Genomic DNA, 18,998 nt, shown 5'->3' on the forward strand with positions numbered 1-18,998 from the left:
CTCTCTCCGTTCCTTCCTTCCTTCCTTCGAGGCTTTTCATACAGTGCATGTAAAAGACTGAAAAGACATGTGGCAGCTTCCTCGTGCTTATAAAATCCTGGAGCGATGTTCCCCTCTTCAGTGAGTGCCGAAGTCAGCATAGGCTGGTTTCTTGCCACATAGAGGGTGCATGTGTAGTTCACTTGTACACTGACAGTGTAGTCCTTTGGGGACTAAGCTTTGTGTTGCAGTCTCCTACTGACCCTCCCGCACTGAGTGAGCCCAAGGCTTTGTCTCTGTCTCCTGTGCTCTCCCAGCCTTCTCAATGGAAGCTCCAGGTACCAGGTTTTAATCGCCCCCCTGGGGCCCAGGTGCTTATTCTCTGGATTTTGGCTTTTGCCTCATCTTTGACCTGTACTAGTTATTTACTTCCTCATTATCTCATCAGTGCATTTAAAATATCGTAGCCAGCATTTTAAATTATTTCCAGTGGGAAGATTGTTCAGCGTAAAAACTGCTACATTGGAAGACCTGGAAATCTAAGGGATTTCGCCACTGTACACCTCCACCACCCACTCCAGAGGAAAATAAGGCAAGAGAACCACGCCCCTCTCAAACCACCGTACCTGAGTGACATCTCTGAAATCTGTCCCTGCAGCAGATTTAATTTCTGGACGTGGCGTCTACAGTCAGCACCAGAGCCCTCACCGTAAGTCTGAGATACAAATAAAAATATTAAGTTTAAAAAGTGTTGACAGAATGCTGAGAAATAGACCCATTAGAGATGTGCCCCAGAGAGGGAAGGCTGTACTCTGCAAGGCCCACAATGCCTGAAGCACATGGTGGAGAAATCCTAATGATTGACTGCTGTTTCTGGAGTGACTCATGAACTAACAGTCTCAGGAGCTAACGGTTTCGGTCTACCTTGCTGCCCACTAGCTCCCTAAACTCTATCTATTAAAGCTGAACTCAAACCCAAACCCCACACAAAATGGTCAATGAACATAAGAAATTCAGAAGTAACACAAATTGGCAATAAATGTAGGAAATGATACATACTCTTCACTGATAATCCAAGGAATACCAATTAAATGAGATACTTTTTTCCATTTAGCAGTCATTTGTTTGTTTGGTAAATATTAAGCAGCTATTATGTGACAAGCCCTGGACTAGGTAAAGACAACACAATATAGGAGGGGACAAAAATCACTGTCATTGTGGAGCTCACATTCTAGTGAGAAGAGACAGACAATAAATATATAAGTGAACTACACAGCTATCAGATGGTGACAAGCGCTACCAAGGAAAGGAAGGCAACGACAGGGAGTGGGGAGAGTGCGGACAGAGCAGACGATTTTATACGGGGTATTTAAGGTGGTCAAGAAATGGATCCCTGAGGTGACACTTGAGCACAAAGTAAGAAGCTGGGAGGAAGCAAGCCACGTAGATACCTGAGCGAAGAACATCGCCCCCACTCAGCAGAGGTGATGAAACCTGAATGAGTGCAGGGACCCCGAGCCCAGCATCCAAAGGAACAGTGAGGAGGCCATATGGCCGGAGCTGAGTGGCCTTGGGGGGAAGATGGCAGGAGATGAAGTTCGAGAGTATGGGCTCTGCTACAGACCGAGTAAGCTTCACCGGCAGGAGACTTGCTCTGTTGCTGCCATCTTGAAATTCTTAACCATCTTACTTTTGAACTTGTGTTTTGTAAGTGAAGTCTGATGGGACATTGGAGCATGTCTGTGAGCAGAGGCGATATATACCGTATGTGTCTACTGTCCCTTGCCACCTCATTGCATACAGCATGTTCGATGTCCCAGGAGCACGGAATTTGAGTGGACTCACATTGCATGGGCTTTGGTGAGACTGAGTGCAGACGTGTATACCGTCTATGCCTGAGTGTGTGGGGGCGCCCATGGCCCGAGACACCAGGTTTCCATGGGAACGAGAACTTGCTTTGGATGCAGAAAGAAGGCAAAGGCTTTCTAAAAACACGAACCACCAAGGAACTCTATTGTATCTTTTCTTACTCCTGTCATTTCTCAGGGGTACCAATCACTTATGTGGAAAATGGTGACACAGAAAGTTAGGGAAAGATAGGACGACCTGTAGTTCCTCTCCCATGATAACCCATATCTGGCCTAACCAGTACGGTGTAGGCTCTCCTGCATGGCAGAGGCCACTGCCTGAATACTAAAATGCATTCTCCCCTTATCTGGGCAGAAACTAGAGGACAGTTCCCAGTTCCCCTTGCTATCAGGTGTGGCCATGATACTAGATTCTTTCCAGTGGAATGTGAGCCACTCCCAGGTGTGGCCCCTAAAAGCCTTCTGGTAGCTCCTCAATGCTCTTGCCCCTTTAAGTGAATGGCTGGAGGCAGCAGGAGGCAAGCCTCAGGGAATAACAGAACCTCAAGACAACAGGAGCCTGGGTCCCCAAATGACCAAGCCAAGAACAGCTGCCCTGCTGGCCTCAACTCCTCCTAGGACTGTTATAAGAGGAAGAGAAACAACTCTCACTGTGTTAAATCAGCATCATTTTGGTGTCTATTTGTTACTGAGACCTAGTCTACCATAAGTCATATATCACCGAACAGCATGGAGGTGGTGGGAGGACAGCAAAGTCTCCCAAGGGAGTACTTAGAAATACTCGCCAGATACCTAAAACAAGCAGCAGCCACTCTGCGGGGTGTTTGCCAGCCCCGGCTTCCAAGTCCCAGTCTCGAGGTAGGCCTTAGCAGCTGTCCTTGCTGACTGATGGCCTGATCGTCCCCACTCCCACCCTCCCCCAGCTGACTGGCCCAGAAATGGATATCTGAGTTAGCAGGGCCAATCAAGTTACTTCTCCCAGGGTTGATAATTGGGACTCAGCTCGTCCAGCTGGCTTGAAATGAGATTCTGTGGTCTGTGAGTGGAGTGTGTACTGTAAACTGTCTCGGAAGAGAGAGGGAGGGGAGGAGAGGAGGAAGATATGGGAGAAACGGGGAAAGGAGAGGGGGGAAGGGGAGGAAAAGGTGGCGCTTGCAAGGTCTGCAGCTTTTCCATTCTTGGAACCGGTTCTTCATGGGGTCAGGGGTGAAGTGCCTTCCTTGGACCCCCCACAAGATACCCCATTAGCTTGCCAGTACATGTTTTTATTTTGCTAAAGGCATTCTGAGTGTTTTTTGTTTTTCTCTATTATTTGCAACTAAAAAAACCTTGGTTGAAAGATATCCTCTGAAACAGCTATTTAACTTCTGGAAATTTGTCCTAAGGAAATAATTGGTCAAGGGATGAAAGAGGTATTTGTAAGAAGCTGCACTGCAGAGTTGTTCCTGACAACAAAAACACCAACTGGAAAACAGAACGGCCATGTGGGGCCTGGCCTTTGTTCACTCAGCAAGTATTTACTGGGTACTTAGCACGTGCCGGGTACTTTGCTAGGCGCTGAGGGTGCCAGTCAGTAAAACAGGCAATGCCTCTGTTCTCATGGGACCTACAGTCTGAGATGAACAAGAGTCATGTGAACACACTCTGACACAACTTCTGATCAGGACAGTGAGAAGAGCCGCAACCAGCACAAAGGCCCTGGGCAGGGAGCAGGCTGGACTGCTTCCAGGTCAGAAGGAAAGGCCCTGAGGCTGAAGGAGGAGACTGATGTGAGGAGGCTGCGGTGGGTGGCATCAGGGACTGGAGCAGGTGACTGAGGAGCTCTGTCATCTTCTTGCAGGCCCCTGCACTTTCCTTCCTTTGTGCCCAGTCTAGTTTTAAATTATGTGTATGCATGTGTGCAAGTATGTGTATGTGAACTAGTTTCTCTTCCCCTCCCACTGTGAGGGCAAGAATGACGACTGTCTAACCTTCCAAAGTCTTTCCTGCAGCTGGCACTAGGAGGTGCCAGCTCAACAAATACCTGCCAAATGAGTAAACAAGTGAAGGTACATTCCAGGCCCTGCTCTGTCCATTTCACTTCCTGAAGGAATAGTTGCCTGGGGAGCAGGAGCTCCATACCTAGTGAACTTGACCCATGAAGTGAAATGCCAGGATTCTATGAGAAACATGCTTCTGTGGGGCTGGGACCCACCTGCTTTCTGGCATGAGTATTAGATGCCCTGTTTCTTGGGACTCACCCGCAAAAATGACTGCTTCTCTCCACAAGCTTTGCATGTCCATTTGTGACTCTTCTTCACCTACAATAAAATTTCAGAAATACAGCTTAGAAAATTATTAAAACATGTGGAACTGGATTAGAAAAAAAATAACCTGAAAAGATCAATGGAAAAAAATCCAGAGTTCAGAAACAAACCAACACAAACATATGAAAATAAGTGAAGAAAGAACAGACGACTTAATGAGCAGTGCTGGGAAAACTAGCTACCCACATGAAAAAAAATCAAGTTAGATCTCTACCAGGTGTGGTTCTCAAAAACAATTTCATAACATTTAATTTTGATTCTTGATAAACCTGACTAGATGGGTTCTCTTGTAACGTGATAACTTACACCCAGTTTTAAAGCTGGAGAATCACTACCAGCATTGGCACAAAAGTGAACAACAAGCCAAGGATCCCCACTATTACTTACCAATTTTAACCAATTAAATTGTAAAAGAGAAGGTAATAAAAGGTATGAAAACTGGAAAGGAGAGAGAAAAAAACTATCATTATTTATAGATGATACGATTTTTTAAAAGCCTGAAAACCCAGGAGAATCAAACGAAAAACTACCAAAATCACTAAGATAATCTAATATAGTGGCTGTTTAAAAATTACTATAGCTTCAAAAATTAAAACAGCCTTTATATAAGCAAACATCTATTTAGAAAAACAGTCCATTTATTATAGCAACAAAGACAATGTTATTGATGGGCACCGAAGTTGCTTGAAGAAATAGAATGAGACAGCACGTTTAACATAAATATTTCTGAATTGGTTCATTAAAGTTACTATGATTAATATAATCTTAATACAAAAATCGTAAGGACTTTGGGGAGGTAACCACCCAAATTCTAAGGAGGATGAGTTGCATCTACTACAAATGTAAGTGGGTATATGCCACGATTTAGCAATTCCACTTCTCAGCATCTATGTTCAAACTTCATAAAGCACTGTGTATTTTCTACGGACATATAAGTAAGAAATGCATTAAAAAAATAAGTCTAGAAGGACACACAGTAACTGGTGAGTGGCTAGCTCTGGGGGGTGAAGAAAGGTACTATGATTTAACAGGCTCTTTGCAATTGACAGGCCTCTGCCACTTCTTTGACGGAGAGGCCACTTAATTTCTCTGGGTTTCAGTTTTCTCACATCCGTAAAATGAAAATGATACCTAATTCAGAGGTTGTTGAAATTAAATGTGCGAAACTGCCTGGAACACAGCAGACCTGCAATTATAGTTAACTCTCTTTCCCTCCTTTGGTTTCAAATCACTTTTCATAGCTGAAAAGAACCATGAGAGTAAGTGCTACATCGTGTGTGTAACAATTTAAAAATGGAAATAATTTCCATTTATTCTCAACTCCTAGAACACAGTCCGAAAAAAGGAATAAGTAAAAAGTTTCTGAGGCCCTAAAATAACACAAGTTCTCAGCAAGCTTACAGGTGCATACTCAGCATCTCACTGACTTTTAAAGAAGTCTGATGCTACCCTTTTTCAGAGCACAGCGGATTAGCAGATAACTAGGAGGGGACAGAAGCTGCTACACTGATAGCAGAGTTAGGTGATATCAAACAGTAGAATACGATCCAGTTAAAAAAAGGTTACGTGACATTCTTTCTTGTTGTGAAAGGAAAGCAATACGTTTTCAAAATACCAATTATCCTACTTAAAATACTGGAGGCGCGGGTTTTACGCCTTGGAGAGCAGGGGTCTAATCCCTCCCGATGCGGATAACAGGGGCAGAGCCAAGGAATGACAGCAGGGGGCGCCAAGGCGTGTCTTAGTTTAAAAACTCATCTCTCCCGTATTTAAAAAAGAGGCACTTTTGGGGGTAGGCTCTTCATAAAGGAGGTTATCCTCAACTTGGAAGAATTCACGAGGCCGCCTCCGCAAAAGCTATTATCCATGGTTCCTACGAATCTTACAACAACCAAGCAAAAATCGAAGAAAGCCCAGAGCGGCGTTATGGAGAAGTCGACGCCAAGGAAACGCAGTCCTCGGGACCGTCATCATGATTGGTCCGGGCCCCAGGTACATCCCGCAACCGCGCGAGACGGCGCCCTAGTTCTGGGGGCAGAGCCTGGGCAAGGCGCGGGGAAGAAGCCTGGTTCCGGAGCCAGGAGGAGGGGAGGCCGACGCCAACCCCACCTGGTGCGCCTGAAAGAGGCGACAGCTGCAGCACCGCAGGACCCGAATCTGCGGAGGCGGCGCCATGGCATCTTCGGTCCCTGATTCACGAGCGCGTGCGCGTCTGCATGCGCTCCGCTCTCTGCTCCGCCCCCTGCATGCGCTGGGGTCCTTCCGGCTCCGCAGCACCGCGCCTTGTGCGCATGCGCCTTGCGCTCCTGCCCGCCCCGGCTCCGCTCCCTACTGGCCCTTGGCCCGCTAGTCCCCAGCACGGCCCAATGCGCGTGCGCCCTGCGCTCCGGCCCACCTCGACTCTGGCCTACCTCGACTCTGCCCCGCCTCGACTCTGCCCCCTGCACGTGCTGGGTCCCCTCCCGTGCGTCTAGGCGATTGGCTGGGCTTTTTTGGGACCTCAGGGCTCCGCCTACGCTTGCTGCCCGTTCGGGCGTTGTTTGGGGTTTTTGTCTGCCCGCTCCTGGACTCGCTGTCTGAGCCCAGGTCACTTACCTTCTACTCCTGAGCCAGCACTTCCTCGTGGGCTCTTTGGGGGGCTTGAAGTCGCAAGGGCAGGGCTTCAAGCCGCTGCTGCGGGTCCGGCCTCTGCCTGCACTGTTCCCTCTGCTTCTCCAAGACGCCTTGTGAGTCACATGTGCCTGACAATACAAACCATCTTGTCAAAAGACAGTTAAAACGCCCAGTCCTGACAAGGATGTGGTGAGAGGATCCCTTCTTAGATGCGGCTGGCAGAGCGGCAAAAGGGAAAGCTATGATGGAAAGCAATCTGGCATTACCTCTATTCTAAGAAAATATTCTGCATCGCCCAGATGTATTAGTTTCGCGCTAGTGTTCACTGAAGTGTAACAGGAAAAAATGGAAATAAACGTTCCAAAGAATGGTTGCTTACGATAACTCGGCATGGATCATTACGCAGGTGAATGCTGTTGGGTATATTGTTGCAAAGCAAGGGGGTTACAAATGTACAGAATTCCAATTATGTAAAACCAGGCACTATTTATGTCCAGGTGTGGAGGGGTTAGGGTTATAGATGATTTTATACATTTTTTATATTTTCCAAATTTTGCACAATAGCATATATTATAAAAAAAAAAATTAGTTTTAAAAAATTATGTTTGAGAGACAATGTACAAACGGACAGTGACCAGACCACATAGGCCAACCTCTGTAGTAACCAGTCCGGAAGCCAAACCACAATTTCAACAGCAGCCAGGACTTCGTCAATGACTTCGTTTTTTTGTTTTTGTATCTATTTCAGGACAAACTGGAGAAAGCTAATTTTGCTCGCCAAATCAATCACACGAGGCATCTGCTTCTGGTTAGTCAGCCTCAGCCGCCCACACCAAGCACACCTGAAGCCTTATTTCCACTCTAAAGCTTTCCTTTTCCTCTGCTTGCCATTGAGTCTCTGCCAAATGCAAATGATGGTGGTTGACTTTTTTTTTTGTTTAAATAAATCTGGATAAATAGTACCTGTTCTCATTTGGGTAGTCTTTATTTCCACGTAGTTTGAGTTTTTGTGGCTAAGAGCAGAAGACATTTGCAAAGAATGTTTTATGCTTAATGAAAAGAGAATAAAAGTTTCAGATATGGTATGTATTCAGTTTTGTGAAAGATATAGAAAAAAATAAACACCAAAATACTGAGCAGTAGTCTTAAGCACTAGGAAAAATTTTTTCTACTTTTCTGTATTTTTCCCTTTTCTGCAAAAAACATGTAATCCTTTTAAAATTCATATAAATGTATTTTTTCTTGAGAATTATGACTTGATGATTTGGTATATCACCTGGTAAGCAGTTTTAAAATATGCAATTATGTTTACTTATAGAATAAAAATATATTTAAATTTTTATTTGTATTATCCATATATTATTTAAAGTTACTGTTGACAAGTGATAATTCTGAGATGTCCTAAATTAAATTACAGCAGGCTGGACATGTCACTCTCCATCTGGCTGTGCTGCTGGTGGTTTAGACATGTCCAGAACCTGGTCCTTTGCTGGCTAGCGTTTGGCTCAATAAATCCTTTCTTTTAGAAAAGCTGTTGGCTTAGAAAGTTTTTAACACTATTCTGGTTGTAAAGCACTGAATATCATCCCTGAATGGTAAATAGGTGAAAAGCACTACTGTATATTTTTATACATTCTTTTATATTAAAGGGGAGCAGAGTTTGCCACCCCAAAATATGCCTCTTTGGGATGTTATTTTAAGCTGGTTAGGAAATGAAGACTCAGGAAAAACCTTTGCCCTTCCTTGGAACTGCCTAAAGATTTTAGATGGAGGACCTACCTGCTGTAGGTAGATTGGGGGACACTCAAAGTCCTCCCTGTATTGCATTGTTAAAGATGTTCCAGCCAACATTTATTTACCAAATGTTTACTTGTCCTCCTCCATGTGAATTGCCTTCTGCCCTTTGAAGTCCCAAACCATTAACCACTCCTTAGCTCAAGGTGGCATGTAAATCTCAACTGCCCAATTTGTCTTGAGGCCCCATATTCTCTAATTAAATTTGGTTCTTTTTGCCTGTTAATCTCTTTGATTATTAGACCAGCCAGAAGAACAAAGGGAAAAGCGGGGGAAATTTCCCCTCCCCCATGATATGAAAGTCTAGATTCCTTTTATATTCTTCTGTTTAATGTCTTTGGAATAATCTCAATAACTTCAAGTTATTGAAACCTTTCTAATTGATTATAATCATTTAAGACTTTAAATTATTGTTTGGGCTTCTCATGTATATCTTTAATTATGGCCAAGAACACAGTCTTTCTAGTATGAATCCTTTGAAATTACTTTGACAAAGCATGTGGTCAGTTTATATAAATGCTAGAAATTAATTACATTGATTAATGACTTTTTAAAGAAATCAGTTGTTCAGTTTACTTGTTGTTTTGTTGCATTTGTTGAGACTGTGACCCAGAAGTTGTTGTGAACAAGGTAAAATCATATTGTCATTTTTAAAACCAGCCATAAACTCTATAGAGCAGCAACTAGATTAGAGTTGGGGGTAGGAAAAGGGATTTGCTGCACGTGGGAAGGAAAGGTCTTTCTGGGGTGATGAAAATACTTTAAAATCACATTCTGGTGATGGTTGCACAATTCTATAAATTTACTAAAAATCACTGAGTTGTTTAAGTTAAACAAATTTCATGCTAAGTTATGCCTCAATAAAGCTATTGAATTTTAAAAAAGCAACAGCCACAGAGACCTCTCTTAGTAAAGAAGCAAGCGTGCGTGCGTGTGTGTGTGTGTGTTTGGCAAGTACTGGACACTGATGATCAGTTCCTGATGCAAAGCAAGAGGGTTCTCATGGGCTCAGCCCGTCACCTGTGGCCCCATAGGCTGCTTCCTGAACCCAACAGCGCAACACACACCGCTGTACTGGACCCAGGCTGCCTACGCCTGTGGAGCTCGGGGCTCCCTGTCACATGTTAGCACAGGGCCTGCTTAGCTTGCATCAGCACCTTCTGTGTCCCCATCTTCCTTGGGGGCCTTGAACCCCCACCCCTGTGGGAGCCTAAGTGTCTGGAATCTCTGGAAGGTAGCCTGAGGGAGAAGCCTGGAGCCCAAGGCAGGGATCGAGGGCCACACTGAGGCTCTGGACACAGCGTGTTCTTAGTTCTTTCAGGGATTTATTAAGGCATTAAGCACAGTGTGGTTTTTTAGCCTACTGAAATGAATACAAGGATGTATATCAGGACCTGAGGGATGTGCTTTTAAGGTCAATGGTGAGGACGATAAGCTGAAAGAGCATTTAGAATACACCTGTGTGGCACCCAGTGTCCCTCAGACAAGAGCTCTGGCTCAGGGGCCCCTGGTGAGCTACCACTGGAGCCCAAAAGGCAAGCGGCCCCGCTACTTGGTGCTCAGTGGCAGGAAAAACCGAGCAGGCAGCTGCAGGAGTGCCTGTGGGTGGAGCATGTGGCCCCAGCTCAGACGCGGGGGCAGAGGGCCAGCAGGGCAGACGGGAGGGCCTCTGCCTGGGCCCCATCTGGGCTGTTCAGCCTTCTTTCCACTGCTTCTGGGGAAACAGGAGGGGCATTTCTCCTTAAGGAGAAAATTGATGACAGGGAGGGGGTAGGAGAGGTCAGCCCCAGAGTGGAGCCTTCAGCCCGAGGCCCCAGACTGCTCCTGGTCACTGGATGAGCTAAACTGTCTCTCCATCTTCTTTTGGTCCTTAATCTTGAGTCCAATGTCCACCCTCTTCTCAAAGAAGTTCACCAGCACGGACTCCGTCAGGATGGAAGCCAGGATCTGCTCAAAGGAGATGCTCCACTCGGTGTCCACAGTGCCCCCCCTGCGGGCAGTGGCCGTGGGGCTGTGTGCCTCCCCACCCACCAGTACCGTGTCGTCAGCCAGGTCCTCACACTGCAGGGAGCCCGTGCTGACCACTGAGTAGGAGGACATGGACATGTCGTCTTTGGTTTCATCGTCAGACAGACGCTGGGATGGGGAGCCCTGGCCCTCGCCGCCACCCCCTTCACCCACCACCTGGCTCTCCTGAGGCGCTTTCCCAAGTTGGGTGTCTCCGCCAGCTTTGGCCTGAGGGTCGCCCGCGGCTGGTGGCTGGAGCTCCTGGGCCAGGTCCTGAAGGGAACTGGGGGCTGGCTGCCCGTCTTCCCTCGGGGCACTGTCCCTGGGCTTCCTGCTGGGCTGCGTCGAGAACCTCTTCCCCAGCTCTCCGATGCGCAGCAGCAGGCTGGCCACGGCAGCAATGGCATGGTACAGCTCCTGCTCCAGGGGGTCCTCACTGAACACATTGTAGAGCGTCTTGCACAGCTCAATGAACTGTTCCTTTTAAGGGAAAAACAGAAAAAGGGCCGGGAGAGGCCAGGGTCAGGTTGAGTCAGGCTGCACTCAGGTCACTATGTCTTGCTTCTCCTGCCCACTTCACAGATGGGGACACTGATGTCCAGACAGGGACGATGATGTGAGCAATGTAGCACAGCCTTGAAAGGGCTTTCTTTCCCCGCTGCCTTTCTTCCAGCACTAAGAATGATCTGGAATCTCTGCCTGTCTCATGTCCATTTTGTTAGCAGAGCCAGACTATCTCCGTCATGACTCTCCAAAGCCGGTGACTACAGGCTTTCTTCACTGTGCTTTGGAACCACTTTGAGCTCTCTATAGTTTTACTCAAAGTGACTTTAATTTTTCCTTGACAAAGCTCTTTAGAGGGTGGTGACAAGGCAAGTGCAGCCTGGGGCAGCTGAAGGGACAGGAGGTCTGACATCAGACCCTGAAATCACATGTTTAGGCCTCCTGGTCTGGGAATGGGGTGCCCCATGCCAGCCTAAGGTGAAAGCGCCCAGCAGGCAGGGTGTCCCCTTGGGCAGAGCAGGTACGTGATCAAGCTGCAACTCAAGAACTGCCTGTGGTTGGATGTCTGCAGTCCTGGCCTTGAGACCCTTGCCAAGACACCAGACTCCAGACCCAGGCCCAGCAAACGAATAGTGGGCCTGGTGGAAGCAGGAGCACCACGCCATCATCTGCTTATAAAAGGTGGCATGTCAGTCTCTGCTTATCAGAGGCCAACCCTCCCTAGTGCTTTTCTGGTTCACAGATCTTGATCAATAGTAAGCAAGTTGTCACCATGAGACACCACCCTGAGCAAGGCCTTGAAGCAACTGGTCTCCTATCTCTCAGGAGCTGTCCCTGACTGCCATCTGACTAGTGGGCTAGAGGCAGGCGGGAGAATCCCCACCCTCCAGGGGCTGCGTGGTGGGAGGCCCAGCTCAGTCAGCACTTTCAGCCACAGCTGCTGAGCCTCTGGTGGCACCTACCTGGTCCATCTTGGGGAGGTCCTTGATGGTCTCCTTCTGTACCTCTTTTTCCTTGGCCCATATCTGAAGATAGTGCCGGTAGTCGGGAGGGCTGGTCTCCCTCTCCTCTGTGAGTTGGGAGAAAAAAGATTAATCTCCATCTGACAAATGAGAGAAAGAGGGCAGGGGACTGGTAGCAGGGAATGAAGGGGTCAAGGAGCTGTCCAGCGTGGAGTTACCTGGGCTCTTTTAGAAAATATCCTGGCATTTGGGAAGGTGGTGAGGGAAAGAACACCTCAGAACACTCACAGGTCCCCTCTGGGTTATGCTAAAGTAGGTTTGACCTAAGCTGATAAAGTTGGGCCAACCTATCTTCCCCAAGATGGTGATGGAATCACCATATGGAGACTGGAGAGAGGACAGCATGAGTGGGAGAAACTGGCCGGGCACCCAGAGGGAGGTGGTGACAGCCAGGGCTGTTCGCAGCTATGGGAAGATTTAGGCAGAAGTACCTCCCCTGGCAGCTGACGGGCCAGCATTCACTGCACAGCACTGCCCTTTCCACAGGGACAGCCTCTGAGTCAGGCCACGTATGCCATCTGCTCGGTAGGGGCTTTCCCAAAGTGACGGGGTGCTCAGACCCCGGGACCCCAGGGTCTCTACCAGCACTAGCAGCGATGGGCCTGTGTGTATATATATACCTCCTCTTTTTTCTTGGACGTCTTCATTTCCAGTTCCCTCTCGCTCTTCCTGCAGTAGTGTTTCTGGATGACCAGAAAAAGAACACAGAGAACATTCTTCTATTAGGACTCGAACCACTGAGGTCTGTGAGGGGTCTAGTCTGTACTCTCCCGCAGAGGCAGACCTGGCCCAGGCAGCAGGTCCTGCTGATTCCATGGGACCCCATGACTACTGGAGCCTCATGCCCTGTCTGTCAAAGGAATACAAGTCTCACCACAGTGTTTATGTGCACAACGATGCACATTATGGAGAAACGGTCTGAGAACTTCTTTGTTGTCTTTGCTGAAAAGGTCAAACTGAGGGCTTCCTAATTACCAACTCAACTTCTGACTGCCACGCTAGCAGAGGAGGCATTTTTAAATACAGTCCAGCTCTGTATTTCTTAGGGGGATGTATTTACTGGAGTTGGCACACACTGTGCTTCCTACAGTGCCCATGAACTTGCTGGGAAGCAGGCTGCCCAGCTCTCTCAGACCTGCTGCCTGAGGCAGTTAGGCCGGTTGGGGGCCCTGTGGCCAATGGTAGCAACCTGGCTCTGAGAGTCCCTCACTGCTGTGTGGTGGTGAGGAAGGGCTCACCTCTCTGGGCTCAGGCTTCTCCCCTGGAATAGAGATCCGCTGCCTGAGGGCTATGTGGTGTCTGAGGACAGGACTCTGTGCCCTCAGCCCCTGGCCTCTCCCAGAAGCGCCTGGGACAAGCCTAAAGCACCCATGATTTGCCCAGGCTCCGAGTACAGCAGGTACATCTGCTTCTTTAGTTTGTATACTTGAAATCAAGGTCCTGAAGCTTCACAGTCAAGTTCAATTAAGCCTCTGACACTGCAACAGGACTGCCTTGGGTATCTTGATACATGCTGTTTTAAATTTTTCTTTTGGGTGTATCATCATTGGTTTGTACTGTAACCCATGAGAAGTTACAGGGTGGTGTTTCGGTCAGTTTGGTGAGTATGTTACACAATTACACACCACCAGCTCAACTGCCAAGTCCCAGGACCAGAATGCCCCATCTCCCTGGACTGAGGCTCCCAAAGGCCTTTAAATGTAGCACAGAGATGACTTCTAATAGGTACTCAACAAACATATTTTCCCCAGCGAAATAGTTGTGTGGAACGTGAAACACATTTTCCAAGGAAAGCACCTAGCACTCTCCTCCACCTCCATTTGTCCATGTCTGTTTCATACTGTTGCACTGGTAGCATTTGTGTTTTTTTCTTATGAATGTGGCATGCAGCTGATGGCCTGGTGCCTGTGCAATACCTGCTGTGCTGTGTGTCCTTATCGACATCCCCGTGACAAGCACAAAGGTTGCCCCTCACCTCTCCCAGGCCAAAGCGACATGGTTCCCTCTCAGGACTTAGCCACATAGGAGGTGCCCCTGGGACCAAGAGCTTCCAGGGGATTGGCTGTGCAGGGGACTGTTAGGAAGACAGAGGCCAAGGCCTAGACGGAGCCCAGTGCAGGGGGGGGGGGTGCCCCTGCTCCCCAGGGACTGACCTTGAGCCTCCCAGGGCAGGAAAAGATCCAGATCTGAGGCCAGAGGAGATGCTGGAAGGGACAGCGGAGGAGAAGCGAGGGCGGTGGGGGCAAAGGCCAGGGTCCAGGAAGGCAGAGACAAGAGAAACAAGTGAGAACACCCCAGGGACCAATTTGGAGGGAGGGGCAGCGCCCTCACCCTCTCCGGCGAGCACCCCAGTGAGGCTGGCTCCCCAGCCCACCCAGGGATGCAGGCATCCTAGCAGCGCTCACCTTCTGAGGAGCTGTCCTCGGTGAAATAGTGGGTCGCTTCCAGGGCCGACTCGGCCTCCTCTGGGTTCAGGGCTGTGCTCAGAGAGGAAGGAGGGTGAGGGTAGGAGGAAACAATGCGACTTCGCCAGGGCCACCCTCCCACGACAAAGGCCTGGTTCCCCCACGGCGTGCCCCACAGCTCCCAGCCCCGCCAGTGTGGCATGTGGTCACAGTGGTAACGGTGACCTGGATTCTGGTTATTGCTACTTTCTTGACTTCATGGTTTTTGAAAACGTGACATGTGTCCCAGGCAAGAATCTATTCAGTGCAGCTGGAAGGCCAGCGAGTGGCCCAGAGGGTCCTTCGGGATGCTTCATGCTCCTGCGACATACACGCAGGGCCAGCTGTGCACAAGGACTTGCTCTTCTCACTCCATGCATCCTGGACATCGGTCTCTGTCAGTAAGCAGTCCTTGGGGGAGCCATGTGGTTCTGTGGGGGACCTATTTTCCCTCTTGTACAGAGGGAGTGCAGTGCATGGCACGTGGTGGGGTGATAGGGCATCGGCAAGGTCCACTGGAGCCCTAGACAAAGCAGGGCAAGCAAGCTGGCCCAGGAGCGGTGGGGATGGCCCTGGGTGCCCTCATCTGCAGGCTCCTGGCCCACTGGGCTCTGCCAGCCCTGGCCTCTCCCTCAGCAGTCAGTGGTGGCTGGTATCAACTTCCCTGGAGGTGTCCCCGAGGCCACTATTCCTTGTCACATTAGAGGCAAAAACCAGCCATGAGAATGCCCGTGTCAAGAGCACAACTCTCCAACTGACTCTACAGAGCAATCTTTAAAAATACCTGTCTGGGCCCTGCCCCAGGCCAATGAAGTAGGAGCCTCTGGGGTAAGCGTGGCACTAGCATTCCAAAAATCACTTGGCTGACTCCCAGGCAGCTGCTGACACTGTTGTGGCCAAGAGAAGGGACCAGCAGCTCTACCCCAGAGAGGAGTGCCTGGGGTCAGAATTTTCACCTGAGTCACAGTTCCCTCCTGTGAAGATGGGGCTAACCCTGCTTGAAGAGCTCTCCTTGTGGCCACCCTTGCTGAGCCAGTTAGCTTGGCCCACACAGAAGGAACCTAGCAACCACGAGATCTGGCCTGCCTTTGGACCAACTGGCCCACCATGCTACCTGTCAGGCGTCCCCACTAGGCTGAGGTACCCCTTAGAGAAGCTATAGGGGAGTGGTCCCTGCTCATGGCCATAAGACAGGAGTCCCCAGGCTGACCCTCCAGGGATAAACAGGGACCCTTGAGAAACTTAAGGACAAGCTAATGAAAGTAAGGGGTCTCCATTTCGAACTTGAATCCACTCATTCCCCTCATGGTTTTTCGGTTGCGTTGCCCTGTGTTCCCTGGGATCCTAGCCCCTGGGCAGAGTCACTCTCCCTGAGACACTCTTGCATATCCCCCTCAGGTCACAGGTCACAGCCCTGCTCTCAGCCCTAGCACATCGGCACTGAGCCAGACACAGCCTCTCACAAGACCTCCTGAGTTGGAACCACTCTGCTCGGCCCCCCAGAGGCCTGTGCCTTAGAGGTCAGCTCTGGACAAGTGAGTCCTCCTCACTGGAAGTGTGAGGGAGGCACTCACCTGGGGGCAGGTGTAGCTTGTAGAGCACCTTTAACTTGTCTGTCAGGTCCCCGTGGTACATCCCGCCTGTGGAGAAAGGCCAGAGAGGAGGCACACTGGCAAGAACCCCAGGGCTGGCCCTCATTGGCACACCCTCCTTCCAGTGGGTCCTGGTAACCCCTGACAGCCTGACTCCCTCTGGGAGGGGTCCCAGGAGTGAGCCCAGGCTTCCTGCTCTCTCTTGCGCTTGCCCTTCCCCGGGCAGCCCTGGGCTGTGGGAGAGAAGGACCCCACTGGACCCCCACTTGTCTCCAGTGGAAAATGACCCTGCCGTTATCAAGGGACCCGGGCTCCGGTGGGCCCTGGAGCCACTCACTCATCCCTGTCACGAACTCCTTGAAGTTGATCAGTGAGTCCTTGTTTCTGTCCAGGAGCCGAAACATGCGCCCCGCCAGCACAGGTGTGTGGGAGCCGCAGGCCCAGGGCGTCAGGCTGCCGAAGAGTTCCTGGAACTGGGTGGCGTCGATGCGGTACTGCTCTAGGTAGGGCAGGCTGGGGTCTCGACGCATGGCAGTGGGCTGGCCACGACCCCAGTACTGACTTGCCAGGTGCTTGGCCTACAGGGGGCACAGCCTGGTGAGATGGCGATTAGGATCACCAGGCTGGTCCATGTGTCCCCTCCTCCTCCATCCAGGGCTGCAGAGGCCTGGAAGTGAGCACTGAGCCAGACACAGCCTCTCACAGGACCTCCTGAGTTGGAACCACCAGCCCTCATTCACTGATGCAGGAGGTGGGACAGAACTGGGACAGGCCACAGTGAGGAATGGGGAGGTGTGGGGCAGTACTGCCTCTGATTCTAAAGCCACAGCACGGTGCCACTTTGGGGGCTGAACCAGAGGCAGCTGTGGGGAAGCAGGTAGGAAGTGACCAGACTGGAAAGGTAGCGTGGACTTTGCTGATTGTGCCCAGTCTTCAGCACCCTTCCTGCTGGCTTCTGTTATAGCACCTGAAATTTTCTTGGAAAGCCCCTCCTGTCCTACCCTCAAGCAATAGGGTAGGGGAATGGCTCAGTTCTGGCCCAGGGGCACTCTCCTGTTGTCACAGCCCCCAACTGGAGTCAGTCCAAAGACTAACCCCGGGCTTTCTGTTAAAACCCCTTGGAAAGAAAAGTTTTCTTGCCACTAGGGTTACTAAGAGGACAGGATGACCTGGAGCTGCAGTCCTGCCACTCTGCAGGAAGAGCAGTCCAGAGGACATCTGAGGTGGGGAAGCCTGACAGCATGCTGGAGCACCTGGATCCAGCCATGCCTGAAGCTGTGCATTTCTAGATTCTCAGTTACATGAGCCACTGCAATCTCCCTTCTGTGTAAGCTGATTTGAGTGGATTTTCTAACACTTAACAGTATTCTGCCTAAATTCCAACGATTAAATTCTACCACGTGAGGTAACTGCATCTGAGGGTGTCTTTAGATCTATTTCTCTTCTGGCACGAGACTGCTGCACTATAGATGCATTTGGGGGACTAGGATGGGGTGCTGGTGCTGCCCTTGCTCTTGGCTGTCACCTTAAACACCATGTAAAGATCCTCCAGCTCTTCAATTGAGAAACCAATGTCCCCGGGTATAGCTCGGACCTAGAAGGAAAAGAAAATGGATGTAGGGACGGATGGAATCTCAAGTTCTCGCCATGGCACAAGAAAGACACTTTTTGAGAGAACCCCTGTGTGGATGACAGTGAGAGGTGAGAATATGGGCCACTCTCTTGGTATCCTTCTCAGGAAAGACGGTGTGGTCCACATGCTTACCCCTTGTGTCACCCATCTGCCACTTGGTCCACACTCCTTTCTGGTGGGCATTGGGGGTACTTTCTGTTCTGAACGCCCAGCTGAGAACACTGGGTAAGGGGCAGGCATCTAGTGGCTACCGTCTGGGTCCTTGGAAAGACCCTGGCACTGGCTTTTTGGAAGATGTTCTAGAACTTCTCAGTAAATACTCCCTCCAGAGATGAGGGGTCTTATGGCAGAGGAACAGCAGGCTGGGCGGGTGGAGGGTGGCTAAGGGTTACTAGCCAGGAGCGGGAGCAAAGCCAGGCCTGACGGCTCAGCACAGAGAGAGATCATGCTTGGCCTGCAGGCACTAGGGGGTCAGAGAAACTTCCCAGAGGCTGACCCATGAGAACGCAGTGACCGGACTGTTTCATCCCACTATCCCAAACTGGCACCTGCACCCCTGATGCTGGTCCTACGTCAGGCAGCACTAGAGAGCACTGCACCCACCTGGCCTGGAGGGGGTTTCTGAAGATAGCAGGGTGGGAGCAGCCCACTTAGGTCACCACTCCACTTCCACCCCCGCTGGCCAATAGGGGCCCTCGTACCACGCTCCTCTTGGCTGTGTCCTCCAGGGACTGGATCACTTTCAGCCTCTGTTTAAACCGCATCTGTTCAATGTCGTCGGCCCTCAGGCTGCTGAATTTCTACCGGCCAGAGGTGACTTGGTGAGGTCAGGTGGAACCACAGGACGGAGGACTGCCACTGCCACCCGTGCCTGCACCCGCATCCACATGGCCAGATGAAGCAGCCTGGCCAATCAGCCCCAATGAGCTCTGACCTCATACGACACTTTCAGGAGGTCGAAGATGTCCACCTCTGCAGGAGGGTTGTCTCCACTGGTGAGCAGGGCATGGAGGTGTGGGACCGGTGGAGAGACACTCTGCTTGTTGACCACATTATCCAGGTACCTGTAAGGATTACAGGATAGGAGTCTAGACTACCCACAGGTGACAGTGGTGTTTTACCCACAGCTAAGTGATGTGGATGTACCTCCCGAACAGCGAGGGAGCCCACTGAGGGCTTGGGGGACATGTGTCCTGGGAAATCGAGGATCCTCCCAGAGGCAGCGAGGCCTGAGCA

At 50.0% G+C, this 18,998-nt stretch overlaps 2 protein-coding genes and 1 long non-coding RNA gene across 5 annotated transcripts in view; 1 reads left to right on the forward strand and 2 right to left on the reverse strand.

Moving 5' to 3' along the window:
* MRNIP (MRN complex interacting protein) overlaps nt 1–6,522 on the reverse strand; it is a 13,118-nt gene extending 6,596 nt beyond the window's left edge. The window contains exons 1-3 of one of the 2 annotated variants that reach the window (XR_002783218.1): nt 6,263–6,522; nt 4,088–4,147; nt 606–694 (exon numbers count right to left, since the gene is read on the reverse strand). Coding sequence is in view for 1 of the 2 variants with exons in the window: in XM_023537730.1 (XP_023393498.1) it covers nt 606–694; nt 4,088–4,147; nt 6,263–6,328 (215 nt within the window). In the remaining variant the exon portion in view is untranslated. The remainder of the gene's footprint in view (nt 1–605; nt 695–4,087; nt 4,148–6,262) is intronic. The other variant, XM_023537730.1, reaches the window with a different exon arrangement.
* LOC111746676 lies at nt 4,728–8,106 on the forward strand. 2 transcript variants are annotated; one of them, XR_002783219.1, is made up of 2 exons: nt 4,728–6,145; nt 7,515–8,106. It is a non-coding gene; the product is annotated as an uncharacterized LOC111746676 (long non-coding RNA). The 2 variants fall into 2 exon arrangements; XR_002783220.1 differs by lacking the exon at nt 4,728–6,145 and adding an exon at nt 6,750–7,172.
* Nucleotides 8,107–9,865: 1,759 nt separating this feature from the next.
* The window catches only part of TBC1D9B (TBC1 domain family member 9B), a 42,606-nt gene continuing 33,473 nt past the window's right edge, over nt 9,866–18,998 (reverse strand). Inside the window, exons 15-24 of the mRNA XM_023537740.1 lie at nt 18,697–18,826; nt 18,464–18,562; nt 17,655–17,723; nt 16,467–16,707; nt 16,112–16,177; nt 14,499–14,570; nt 14,247–14,297; nt 12,714–12,776; nt 12,034–12,140; nt 9,866–11,047 (exon numbers count right to left, since the gene is read on the reverse strand). Of these exons, the coding sequence (XP_023393508.1) occupies nt 10,361–11,047; nt 12,034–12,140; nt 12,714–12,776; nt 14,247–14,297; nt 14,499–14,570; nt 16,112–16,177; nt 16,467–16,707; nt 17,655–17,723; nt 18,464–18,562; nt 18,697–18,826 (1,585 nt within the window). The 3' untranslated portion in view covers nt 9,866–10,360. The remainder of the gene's footprint in view (nt 11,048–12,033; nt 12,141–12,713; nt 12,777–14,246; nt 14,298–14,498; nt 14,571–16,111; nt 16,178–16,466; nt 16,708–17,654; nt 17,724–18,463; nt 18,563–18,696; nt 18,827–18,998) is intronic.

The sequence above is a fragment of the Pteropus vampyrus genome, unplaced genomic scaffold, assembly GCF_000151845.1.
Source record: "Pteropus vampyrus isolate Shadow unplaced genomic scaffold, Pvam_2.0 Scaffold197, whole genome shotgun sequence".
Lineage (NCBI taxonomy): Eukaryota > Metazoa > Chordata > Mammalia > Chiroptera > Pteropodidae > Pteropus > Pteropus vampyrus.